The sequence below is a fragment of the Agelaius tricolor genome, unplaced genomic scaffold (assembly GCF_023055355.1).
Source record: "Agelaius tricolor isolate 1412-34295 unplaced genomic scaffold, bAgeTri1.0.p SCAF_11, whole genome shotgun sequence".
NCBI lineage: Eukaryota > Metazoa > Chordata > Aves > Passeriformes > Icteridae > Agelaius > Agelaius tricolor.
Window position 1 is genome coordinate 9,108,064 of NW_027269271.1, and position 12,309 is coordinate 9,120,372.

Genomic DNA, 12,309 nt, shown 5'->3' on the forward strand with positions numbered 1-12,309 from the left:
CAGGAAGTATTTGTGTCATTCTGTGGTTCTGAGTTGAAGGAGCAATGTAGTGTTAAAACACAGAAAAATAACACCTTGGTTATGATGATTTTGCCTCTATGATGATCAAACTTGCCATTAACTAAGAAAGTTTTTAAAGTATGTCCCATAGAAACCCTAAGCAATATGCTCTTTTCAGACACAAGTTTTTAATTTTAGCTAGGTTTCAATCTACATCTGAATACCCATTCAAATGCATTAAAAAAAACAGATTCAGGAAATATAACCTAAGGGCGTTGTTCAAACCTTGTTTCTAATTAAGGATTTAACACTTGGACAAAACCTTCCAAACAAGGATTGAGAATTTTGCAAAGGAACACAGTATGACTAAACTGCTGCCTTGGCTCTCCCATTGCAGGAAGCTCAGATACCACACCCAAAATCTTGTTCAGGCCTTTTTTCTTAACTTCTGCTTTTTCTCTTCTTTTTTCCAAATAAAGTTTAGTACTGAGTTTTAAAATTTTCTCCTAAACCAGATTCACAAAATATAAAAAGTCTTTGTTCATCCAGATTATTCAGTTCTAAGCATAAAGCTACAATTCTCCAAAATACATGGAAAAATATTAAAGGCAACTATCAGAAGTTAGTGTTTTCAGCATTTTATTACTTTATCTGTCAGTCACATAGAACCTTCCATCCTAAGTATTTGCCTGTAAATATCATGTTTTTACCAGGATCTTGGAGTTACCACACATCAGCCTGCCATGAAAAATATAGATTCTTAACATACTAGTTGCAAAGCAATGCTAGGCTCAAATCACTCTTACTACATTACTTTAGGGAATAAAAATAGCACTTTTTTTACTTGGCTTCAGGGGTTTTTAAGCCCTTCACAAAAACTTGTGTAACTCTTCCCTTTGTAGCCCTGATCATATTTTATTTTATTTATACACAGAAGTATCTATTTCAACAGTTAGATGATGAGCATGTGCATCTACACGTATCTGCCATTCTCCAGATAATATCTTCAGTGGCAAAGGAAAAAGAATTAAAAAACTATTTTTGTTAACCAGACAGGAAACCCTACACTTCAGCATCTTCAAATTAGTGATAGACAGAGAGGTGTCTTAGAGCTTTGCAAAAAAAGAATTTTAAACCTTGGAAGTTGAACCAGTGTTCAAAGTTTTTTAAGCAGATTTTAAATCCTCCATATATTAAAAAAAAAATAAAAGTCATAACATTATATATAAAGAGAGGAAGCAGCATAAAATACCCCACTGAAGTAAGATAAATCTCTGTGTATGATGGGCTGGCTGTTCAGTGTGTGGGAGGGCTGAAGCATGCTGACATTAGCTTAGGAAAATATGCAAACTCTTAACACTTCTGAATGCAAGCAATTTAAAAGCCCACAAACTATCCCCCAGGCAGCCATCTCAAATAGTGAAGTACTAAAACGAAACTAAAACTAAATTTGAAAAAAGCACAAGAACATCAACTTTCATACTGACTGACTACACTACACACATTACTGTTTTCAACTTATAGTTATACTAATACTAGTTGGTTCATTCTACTCATTTTTACACAAAATCCTTTTTATACCAGCCTAGAATTTGTATCCCTTAACTCATCAAGTTTTTCCCTTTTAATTTCACTGCCTAAAACCCGATCACACCGCTGAAAGTGGCATATGGCATTACATGAAAAACTGACACAGCCGGGCAAGTGCCTGCAGGGGAACGCTTCATCTCCAGCAGCAGTGATAGCACAGAGCCTGCCCCCACATCCCTGCAGCTGGAATCCCTGCAGCAGAGCAGAGCCTGCCGCTCCTCCCAGGACTGTCCCCTGGCTGCTGGGGAGCAGGGTCGGCCCTCCCCACCGAGGTCTCTTCACCCTGGTAAAGAATGCAGGCAAGATAGGAGAAAGGGCTTCCTTGACCTATTTCTTGAGCGGCTCTCACCCCTTCCCCTCCTACACACACATATCTGCACCCACCTCCAAATGACACATACATCCAAGAATCTCTGGAGGTTGGTGGAAAAAAAAAAGATCTGTAGGAAATGAGACACTAAAAAGTGGCAACATTTTCCTCCACATTTTTGCATCTGTGGAGAAGCTGAAAGCTGTAGAGACTACACTGCATTTCTCAGTCTCTGGAGAAAAGAAGGAAAAGGTAAAAGGCATCAAAATGCCCATTTTTATCTTAGATGCAAAATCATTCTTGTCTTAATTGGTTTTGTTGTTCATAATTTTCCAACACCCACTCTGTGCTAGTGACAGTCCAAACACACAGAAGATATTGTTCATACCCTCAGGGGCTTTCCAATTAAATGCCAGAAATTTGAACACAATGAAATTACTCATTTAGCTACAAGTGGAGGGTTTAAAGATTATAATTTATGAAGGATTTACAGCTATGCTTGGTGTTTGTACACTAGCAAACTTCAGCCAAACTCTGGCTCATATTCCTTGGTTTTGTCTAAAGGACACAAGTGATGCTCTACCTGCTTTTCATATACTACCTGCTTTTGTATTCAAAGCATTTACACAACCCTCAACAAAAGACTGTGATATTTTCTTCTCCTCATCAATCAATCCTATAGAGAAGCCAGGCTAGATTAAATGTCCTTTTTAACTTTGAAATTTCAACAGAATAGCAAGAAACCACTACAGGGAAGTAGCACTAACCTAAATAACATATGAGTTAATGAGTTGGGGCAGGGGGTGGATGTTAAGCTCAATGAAACTTCTGAAGAATATAAAACCAAAATTTTTTTTGTTTTTTCTAATATTTTTTGGTTTTTTCTAATACACAAAAACTGCATCTAAGCCAAGACTATAAGCAGATATCCAATGCTGTCAAATGATATTTTACCAATTGAAAAATTCTAATATGTTAATACAGTATTTGAGACTAAAATATATACATAAATGAGATACTTTAAGAAAGCTTATCTAGCTCATAACAACATATAGTTGCTCTCCACAGTCACCTGAAGAACAGAGCATACTTTAAAAAAGTAGATAACCTAATTTTCTGTGGGCCAGTACTTATTTAGTACCCTTCCAGCTAAAACCAACAGGGAAAAAGGTTAGCAGTATATAACCACTGCATCAAAAGTTTTTACTGCTCTTAAAAAAAGTCCTGCAGACTTCCTCATATGTTACTCTGATAGAATTATCTTTTTCATCAGGTTCAAGAGATGCTGTACAAAAAAATGTAGAGCAGAGGAAAGAAGTTATCTTCATCAGCATGTTACACCCAGTGGCTCAGAGAATGTGGTTAACAAACAACTCTCTAGAGTGAAGAGAAAACAGAATAAAAAGTGGTGCTTGCTCTGTCCACCTCCTACGGGCAGCTTTAGAAGACTCTAAATCTAAACCTTACCAAAGCATGACAGATTACCCTTGGACAAAACTACCAACTGCAGTAAACTTGGTTTTGGAACTGGGACCTTTCTCAATTTAGGTATTTTGTTAATACCTTAACAGAGAGCAATCAAACCTCATACAAAGAATTTTGCATTTCTAAACTAATTTCTGGACTTAATGCATACAATTTTTAACTCTACCAACACACAATCAAACTGGATTTGTGGCTTCTTGAAAATTTAATTAATTTAAGGCCCTTTAAAGAAAAATAATTTGGAGATCACACATCACTAAGATTTATTATCATTCTGGCAGAAGGAAAATAAACTACAGAAGTTATTCATGCAATTCAACACAATCTATTTAACACCTTCTCTGGAAATCACATTATCTAGCCCTAGAGGTATATAAGACTTCTTAGCATTTAAAAAAGAAATAGAGACAAAGCAACCAAATTTCAAGGGTGTTCCAACAATTATTTTAGATAGGACAGAAAATTAACTGGTACTTTAAAGGGGTTTTCAAGTAAAACTTGAACAGTCAGGACTGCTTTAGACTCAAACCACAATTCAGTAGTTGACTTTTCTGGATTTACCTGCAGCCTCTGAGGAACCCTTCTGTTGTTTTTTTTAATGTGCTATAATCAAAGAAAAAAGTTTAGCAAACAGCACTCTCTTAATCACACTGAAACCAATCTGAGTCATCTTCTCGGGAAACTGTGGACAGAAACGCTGAAAACTTTATGTTCACAGAAGCTGTTGCATATTGCTTGTCTACTGCTGGCTGCTGTATCTGCACTGCCTTTTGCATCTGCAATGCAATTTTAATAGAATCAATGCACAGGATATAAAATTTATAGACTGAGTTAAATTGCCAGCTTCATCTCTGCCCATTTAACTCAAACCCACAGCTCAGACTTAGAGGTGTGTATGTACAAGCTGTACATGCTTGTGTGCTTATAGACACACAGATAAATATACACTCCTTACAGAGATTACAATGGCACTATTCATTTGGACACGTCCATGTGGAAAAGTTCAGAAACATCAACCTTTCAGAAATTCAATTTATTTTTCATGATAGAAGGATCTGGATGGCAAAAAAAAAAAAGCTGCAGACAGCTTTATTCAGACAATTCCTAGGCTCCAACCCATCTTCCAGTGCCAGCTGCAGTGTAATTTTCAAGGGACAAAAGAGTGCCAGGAGGAGAGTAGAGCTGCTGTAGGTGCAGCTGTTGAGCAATAGCCTTATGTAAGACTGTGCACTTAGGACAACTGAACCACTGCTCACTTCTGATACCCAGTAAGGGTGACTCAGCTCAAAGTGCAAAAAACTTTTCACCCTAAAGCTAAAGAGAAATTCTTGTCCTTAAAATAACACAGCAGTTTTGATAATATCTGTTATCAAGCTGCCCTATGGGTCTGTAAGTGAAAATTTAATACAGAAGGCCTGCTGCTGATATTAAATTGAGCACATATTTTTGCTATTTCTTGTTTGCTGTTCATTAAGGAATAACACAGAAAAGAATTACAAAAATATGCAACTGCCTGGAAGGGAGTGTAAAACTTTTTTCTGTAAGGTGCTACTAACATTGCAAGCCAAATACACAATTAGCAAATACCAGGCTGTTAGAATAGCTTAGCACTTCTGTCCCAGTCACTTAGCAAACTCTGCTGAACAGAAGCTAATTCATCTCAAAAGTCTTGTGAGAAATGGGTTATGAATTTTCCTAAGTAAAAGCTGTCACATCAACTAGTTACTAACTGATCTTTACTGTCCTCAGCACTGCAAAGGACCCAAAGTTATGATCTGGGCTACAATCTCATGTTGGTTTTAAGGCTCTTGTCTCCTCTTTGGAGATTTACTCTGAAAATACAGTAGTAAGCATATATCCTAAACTGTTAAGGGAATTATGAGACTATTTAGGTAGAGAGTATCCTTTTTTTTCCTCTTCTGTCTGAGGAAAGAGTTAGAAGATCACTGTTCTAGCAATGCTACTATGAATTCCTCTAGTTTAAAACAGAGTAACAAATATTCAAGTATGTAAGCTACTCTTAAATCACAAAAATCCAGAAACCATGTATCCAGTAGGAAACAGAATTTTGATCCACCCATAAATAAATACATGCTAGCACAACTGAGCCTGTAACCAATTCAAGAGCTACCTACCAAACATGAAGTGATAAATTCGTACTAACTTAAATGAAACCTCTTTGGGTTCTACTCAATGTAAACACCTGTGTTGAAAATAAGTAGTAGAATAATTGAAGGACAAATTTCTTAACACATATAAGAAATTATATGCTGCTGCATTTCATGTATGTATGATCCTTTACAGTTGGAACAGTCCTAGGACAATGTAAAGTCTGAAAAACTGATATTCCTGGAGAGCTATGTAGTAATTAAGAAGTTATGAAAAAATACTTTTACAAAAGTGTTAAACAATTTTAAGAGTAAAATGCTTAATCATGTCAGACTGTTACAGGCATTCAGTATCCTCATAAAAACATCTTAGTAAGAGCTCCACATGCAGTAAGAACCACCTCCATTTTGATTTGTTAAAACAGTTATACATTGGCACGGGGAAATTAAAATACAGGAGAACAGAGACTACAGCAAAGCTTGAAAAGAAAAAGCTTAGAGATACACAGGTCACATTAAGGTCTTCCTCGCTCCTAAGTCGGCTTCTCCTGCTGCTCACTCATGCAGGGAGATCATAATTTTGTGGCTGTGATATTTCCACGGCAACACTGGTGACAGTGATGTCACAAATTCAGTCCTGACATAGCTTCAGGATCAAGTACAAGGAGCAGATGGGATGCGAGGGAGAAAGCCCCTATTTAAACACAAATCTCTTTCATAAGAAAGAAAGAGGCATGAGCAAAGAACCAGGTGAATGGATCATGTTTTCAAGTATGATATATTCAAAAGATTATCCTAGCATGAAAATCTATTTAAAGGCAAGACCTACAATACAGGGTAACTGTCAAATTTGTTAGGCCTTATAATAAACCAACCTTGAAAGCTCCCTGTTTTGCATGACAAGCCCTGTGCTCCGTTTCTAAAGTGGCACTGAAGACAATACACTTTTGTCCCTTGTGAATTTCCTTTAGATAACTTTAACATTCAGATATATTAATTTGATACATCACTGTGCTCATAATACCATATGTAAATATGATGTCAAGCCCTCACTGGAGTGAGTGTGTTATCTGAATTAGATATGATATGAAAGACAATAAAACAAATCCCAGATGGGTCACCAAGTACAACAGGATGGTAACTGGAATATTCAGCCAGCACCGTTAGATTGGCAAAAGGGGACTGTACTTTTGTCCTGATCTGGATGCATGCAAGAATCAACACAAGCTGCAGGCCAGCTAAAGACCCTTACCAAGCCCCTCACCAGTTCCACACTGCAGACTCCAAAAAAATTATTGGTATCAAACCCATTGCTATCTTTGGCCACCCCATGACCCAAGAGCAACTGAGCCCACAGAGCATAGAAGCAATTGTGACAAAAAGGGGAATAGCAGGGAATGCAACCACAATACAGCCACAAACAGTTCCCACATTAACTCGGGTCACAGTGCAAGGAGATACAGATTTCTTAAAGATGCTTCTCCCCATGAGGACAAGTGATAAACAGCAAAACTACCAAGCAAGAGAGACAAGGGAAGTGCCTATGACCAAAATTCAGGTGTAGGCAGTCATTCACAGAGCTGCACGCAATGAGAAGTGGTTTCTTATGGCAGCAGTGGCAGAAAGATGCACAAGAAAAATGAGAAGTCAAACAGAAGATAAAAGAAATAAAAAGGATATAGATCCATGTTCTGATCACAGAAGGAAAAGGCCCACACTGTTCAAGATTTCAAGATGAAGACCTGGAAAGATTACCATCAGTCTAGTTCTCAGGGAGAAAAGGAAGAAAGGGAACAGAATTTGCAGCCTGAAGGTGGGCCTAAGCCAAGACATGAACAGACCCCCAGGAGGGGATACTGGGTGGGGGCAGAGACTAAAAAAACAATGCAAGGAGAAACAAATCCAAAGTCAAGTAGCTAAGCAGGGCTCCCAGACATCATCTATGAAATCACTAAGGCAAAAATTGCAAAAGGGAGAGAAAAGTAGGCAAAGTGCCACATGATTCAAGCCACAACAATAACAATGATCATAGTTAGGAAAGTCCGCCTGATTTGCCAAACTATGACAATACCAAGAGCAAATCAAAAAGCAGGTGATAAACTGGAGGGTGCTGGCTGGTAACAAAAATAATTAAAAGACCCGAGGGCCTACAATTGTTTAGCTTCAACCAAAAGGGGTTTTTTCCCAAACACATTAGGCACATTCTTACAACTCACACTAACAGAAACGCTGTCTGAAATATAAAAAAACAAGGAATAGTTTGGGGCTATAAACTTCTACAGGCCTCTTACTTGTTAAAGTAGCAAACTCTGGAAACAGTATCCATTAGCACAGTAGGACAAGAAATACAGTCTATTTTAAGATGTAGTTTATTGTTTTTATAGTTGTGATTAAGACACAGCTGTCACAGACTAACATGACTACAATACAACCCCAACAAGACTCCTCCTCTCCCTTTGCTTTTGTAAGGCCAACAACCTCGGATGAGAACATGAACCCAGTTCCCCCAGTGGACTTTCAAGAGGTCACTTTAATTTCAGTACTGGAAAGCCCATCTTCTTTTTACCCAAGAGGAAAAAAAAAAGCCTCTCTCAGACAACTCTTGCACTACTACATCTCTTTTACCTCGTGTCTATAGAGATGTGAAAGTGACGGCTGATACAAGCTCAAGGCAGCTCTCATTGCTGTTTGTATGGTGCAGCAAGCCAAGGCAGCTGCCAAACATGAGCTACAAAGAAAGTCTCTTCTATTGTTTTTCAGAAAATAACTTACTTTCTCTCTATCACACTGATCAAAATTAACATTCCCCTGACAGACAGAAGTCAATTGTTCTTCTAAAATGAAATCTTACACAAAATCAATATTTTAAGAGTAGAAAATACACTTCAAGTCCAAGTTTTGCAAATATATCATGGAGAACAAAAATATTTTTACAACAGCTAAAATGAAAACATAACAAAACCCCACAACAACTACAAAGTAATAGATTTTAAAAAGCAATAAAATAATCATAGGCACATTCTAACACAATGTCAGTCCAAAAGCAATTCAAAGTACAAAATAACACTAGACTGGCATGCCAAGTATTTTTTCCAGCTGTCATTTCTCTATATAAATATCATAGGCACAGTGTATTACCTTCATTTTCTGAAGCTTGGCATTTTACTTTCAGTACCAAATCAAAGGTACGTTCTGGATTTTCCCTAGAAGAAACAAACACAACCAATTATCATATACATATTTCAGATCTTATTTCTACTGTTATATTCTTTCCATTCTTTTTGTAGAATAATAAATAGAATTAAAATATTATTAAAACAAAATTAGGACTCAGATTAGTTCTAAGTAAGAACCAAAAAGTCGCATTTCCCTATACAGCCTTAAGAAAGGAATAAGAAAGATAAACAAGCTAAACTGTGTTATTTATTTACATTTTATTGTCACTGCCTTATATATCAAATAGCTTTTAAGTCACTTCACCATACCTCATCTAACAGTTGAGAAAAAAGAGCTACTAAGCTCCTTATCAATCAATCAATCAGCAACATTAATGGAGTCACAGGCAGCCTTTTCTAAAGCTATGTCTTATTTCTAATAAGTAGGAATAGCTCATCATTAGACTTTCATTTTAATTCGCTGTGTTTAGCCGCTGTCCTTTAAATGCACCTGATTAGCACCCCAAGGCCGAGACTCCTTTGGCTTCCTGTTTCACCAGATATTGATCGCCAGCTGGGCCTCTAAAGGCTGAACCTCAGGCGTGATTCACTGTGAGAGCCAACACGAGTGCACTAAGCGGGGACGGCCACAAGCCCGAGCTAGCCAGGAAGAGGAGCCTCCCTATCTGCAGTAGCCATCAAGGGCAGCTGCGTGTGACGGCCGGCGCCTCTTCCACCTGATGATAATAACAAACTGCGTGTGCCAACAGCAATTAACACTCAACCTAATCCCAAACTACATATTCATTGAAACGGGCCTAAATGCCATTACCACGCCATCCACCCCTCTCTGCCTACCAAGCACACTGCTATTTATATTAAAAACAAGAGGTATAACCGCACCCATATAAATTATCTATTTAACCACATAAAAGGCTCACAGTGGAACTCCTGTCTTGTGTAACACTCCCACTGAAATCAGCTGGAGATTTAAGCATAGGAAAAAAAAAAAGACTTGGTTCCAGGTTTCTAGAATGCTTCACATAAAGCATCCAGCAAATTAAAACATTGTTGTTTCTTTAAATAAAGTATTGAATGAAATCCAAAGGCTGAGCCAGGGAAAAACTCAGCTGTCACAAATTAATTGATTCAGTACATGTGCTTACTGACCTCAGCACCATCATCAATTGAGATACCCAATTATCGTCTAATTCAGATTATGAAGACATAACCTGTCCATAACACACTCTTTCCTTGCATTTTAAAGCATTTTGTTGGGGAAATCCTTTATCTACTGATCCTGCATATACGAGATGAAATTCTGGTCTGAGTTAGGACAGCGTAAATCCAGGACACTGGAGATTTAATCTGGTGTTAAACTGTCCATTGTTCCTCTGGCTGATGAGCAGGTTCAGAATGAAACTGATAAGGCTTGGTTGAGTCACCTAGAAAAGTGAACCACAAAGATCCTTCATTTGAAAAAAATGACATCTCCCCATGACATTGCTCTAGCTTAGGCCTTTGGTTTATCCTCTCAGGCTGGGGTTTTCTAATGTGAATCGGTTTGTGTTACAATCACCAAATGAGTGCTTCTAACTCAACTCCTAGATAAGTTACACTCAAAAAAGGTCTTTAAAATAATACTGCCTTCTGTCTTTCACTGTAGTACTCTAAAACTGCTTTTGCAGGAAAATGCTTCTAAGTTTACTCTTCACATCCCACTACACTCAGAAGTGTCAAAAATGTGTCAAACTAATCTGAGAATTGTGAGCCTGTCTCTCGTCTCTCGTTTCCCTGCCAGCTCCGCGGTGCCAGCCTGCTCAGAGCGTACAGACACGGAGTGTTTGTCAATTGCCGAACCCCGTGTGTAACATCTTGTCACTTTCAATGTCACCAGAGCAGGCGGCCGCTACCGGAGGGCAGCCCGGACGGCAGTGCTCCTGAACACCCCAAGAACCTCTTCTGCACCGGCCAGGCCGTAATGACAGAAGGGTGGTCTGCAACCACCATGGTCACAAGCTAAAACACAAGGAGTTTCACCTGAACGTGAGGAAGAACTCCTTTACACACTGAGGGCGGCAGAGCAGTGAACAGACTGCCCAAGGACGGTCGTTGAGTCTTCGCCTGGAGACGTTCCAAACCCACCTGGAAGTGTTCCTGTGTCACCTGCTCTACATGACCCTGCCTTGGCAATGCAAGAGGACGGGATGATCTGCAGAGCTCCCTCCCTACCCTGACAATTCTGTGACCTCCTAGAGGGATGTCTGTAACATCCTCGGCCCGCGGCGGGCAGGGGCACTGCGGGCAGCCCTGCTGGGCCCGGCGGCCTCGGGACCGCGCTGCCACCCCCACACAGGCCCCGTTCACCGGACACAGCCCGACCGGCGCCGGGGCCTCTGCCCGGCCGGGCCGGCGGCTGCCGAGCGCGCCCCCCGCGCCGCTGCGGACGGGCGATGCCAGGGCCGCCGCGGGGCCGGGAGGCGGCGTGGGGCGGGGGAGCGGCCGGCGGGGCTGCGGCCGCCTCCTTCTCCTCCTCCTCCTCCTCTCCGCCGCCGCGGGCCGGGTCGGGGGGCGCCGCCGCTCCCCCCGCTCCGCGGATCCCGCCTCGCCCCGGCTCCGGCCCCGCCGCCTCCCGCCCGCCCTTCCCGCTGTCACTCAGCGGCCGCGGCGGACGCGCCCGGCCCCTCGCACGCTCCCGCCGGGTGGGCTCCCCCTCCTCCCGTCCCCGCCCGCCGCACGCCGGGCCCGGCGGACCGGGGCAGCCACGGGGCCTGCTCGCCGCCTGTCCGCCGCGGGGGCTCGGCTCGGCTCGGCCCGGCCCGCCGCGCCCCGCAGCCCCGGCGCGGCCCCGCGCACACAGCACTCACTTGAACCTGCTGTCCATGGTCACATCGCGGGCCCCGGCGGCGGCCCCGGCGCCCCCAGGGACAAGCGCCCCGCCCGGCAGGGGCGAAGGGGCAGCGCCGGCCGCGGAGCGCTGGGCGGCGGGGGCAGCTCAGCGCCGCGGCGGGCGGCGGCCCATGGCTGCTCCGCTCCGCTCCCCCGGCTCGGGCCGCGACTGCGGCGGAGCGCGGCACCGCCTCCTCCCCCGTCTCTCAGTTCCTGTTGCAGCCGCTCCGGCACCTTCTGGGAACCAGGAAGCTCCGCGGCGGCCCGGGGAGCCGCCGGGGCTGGTGTCACCTGAGGGCGGCGGGGGAGGGCGGCAGCCCGTGCCCTCCGCGGCAGGTGCGCTGCGGAGCCGGCCCGAGCCCCGGCGGGTGGGCCAGAGCAGCGCGTGGGCACCGTCAGGTGTCCCCTCACGGGCACCTGCACCCGCTGCTCAAACCGCTCACGGCATGGCTCCGGCTCGTGTTTGCACTGACACTTGGTAGCGGCTCCTTCACGTTCTTATATGCGCAGCAGGAAAGGGGAGCTTTTCGTGCTAAAGGTCATAAATGTTAATTTAACCTGCTGTAATCTGCTTAGCTTTTTGTTTTATCGAGTGCTAAACAAACACTATCCCAGACTGCTGAAGAGCTGGTGCAGCAGGGACGGCTGGAGCAAACCCACCGTGCTGTAAACACACATAAAAAGCTTTCAACCTTCGAGTGCTTCCCTCGAGTTTGGAAAGGAAATAAAAATAACACCGTCCTTGAGAGGCTTCCAAGTCTCATTCATCTGA

General features: G+C 42.5%; 1 protein-coding gene across 2 annotated transcripts in view; it reads right to left on the reverse strand.

Moving 5' to 3' along the window:
* The window catches only part of DENND1B (DENN domain containing 1B), a 151,272-nt gene extending 139,280 nt beyond the window's left edge, over positions 1–11,992 (reverse strand). The window contains exons 1-2 of one of the 2 annotated variants that reach the window (XM_071436022.1): positions 11,516–11,992; positions 8,632–8,696 (exon numbers count right to left, since the gene is read on the reverse strand). In XM_071436022.1, coding sequence (XP_071292123.1) covers positions 8,632–8,696; positions 11,516–11,532 — 82 coding nt within the window. In that variant the 5' untranslated portion in view covers positions 11,533–11,992. The remainder of the gene's footprint in view (positions 1–8,631; positions 8,697–11,515) is intronic. The other variant, XM_071436023.1, reaches the window with a different exon arrangement.
* Positions 11,993–12,309: the final 317 nt, after the last annotated feature.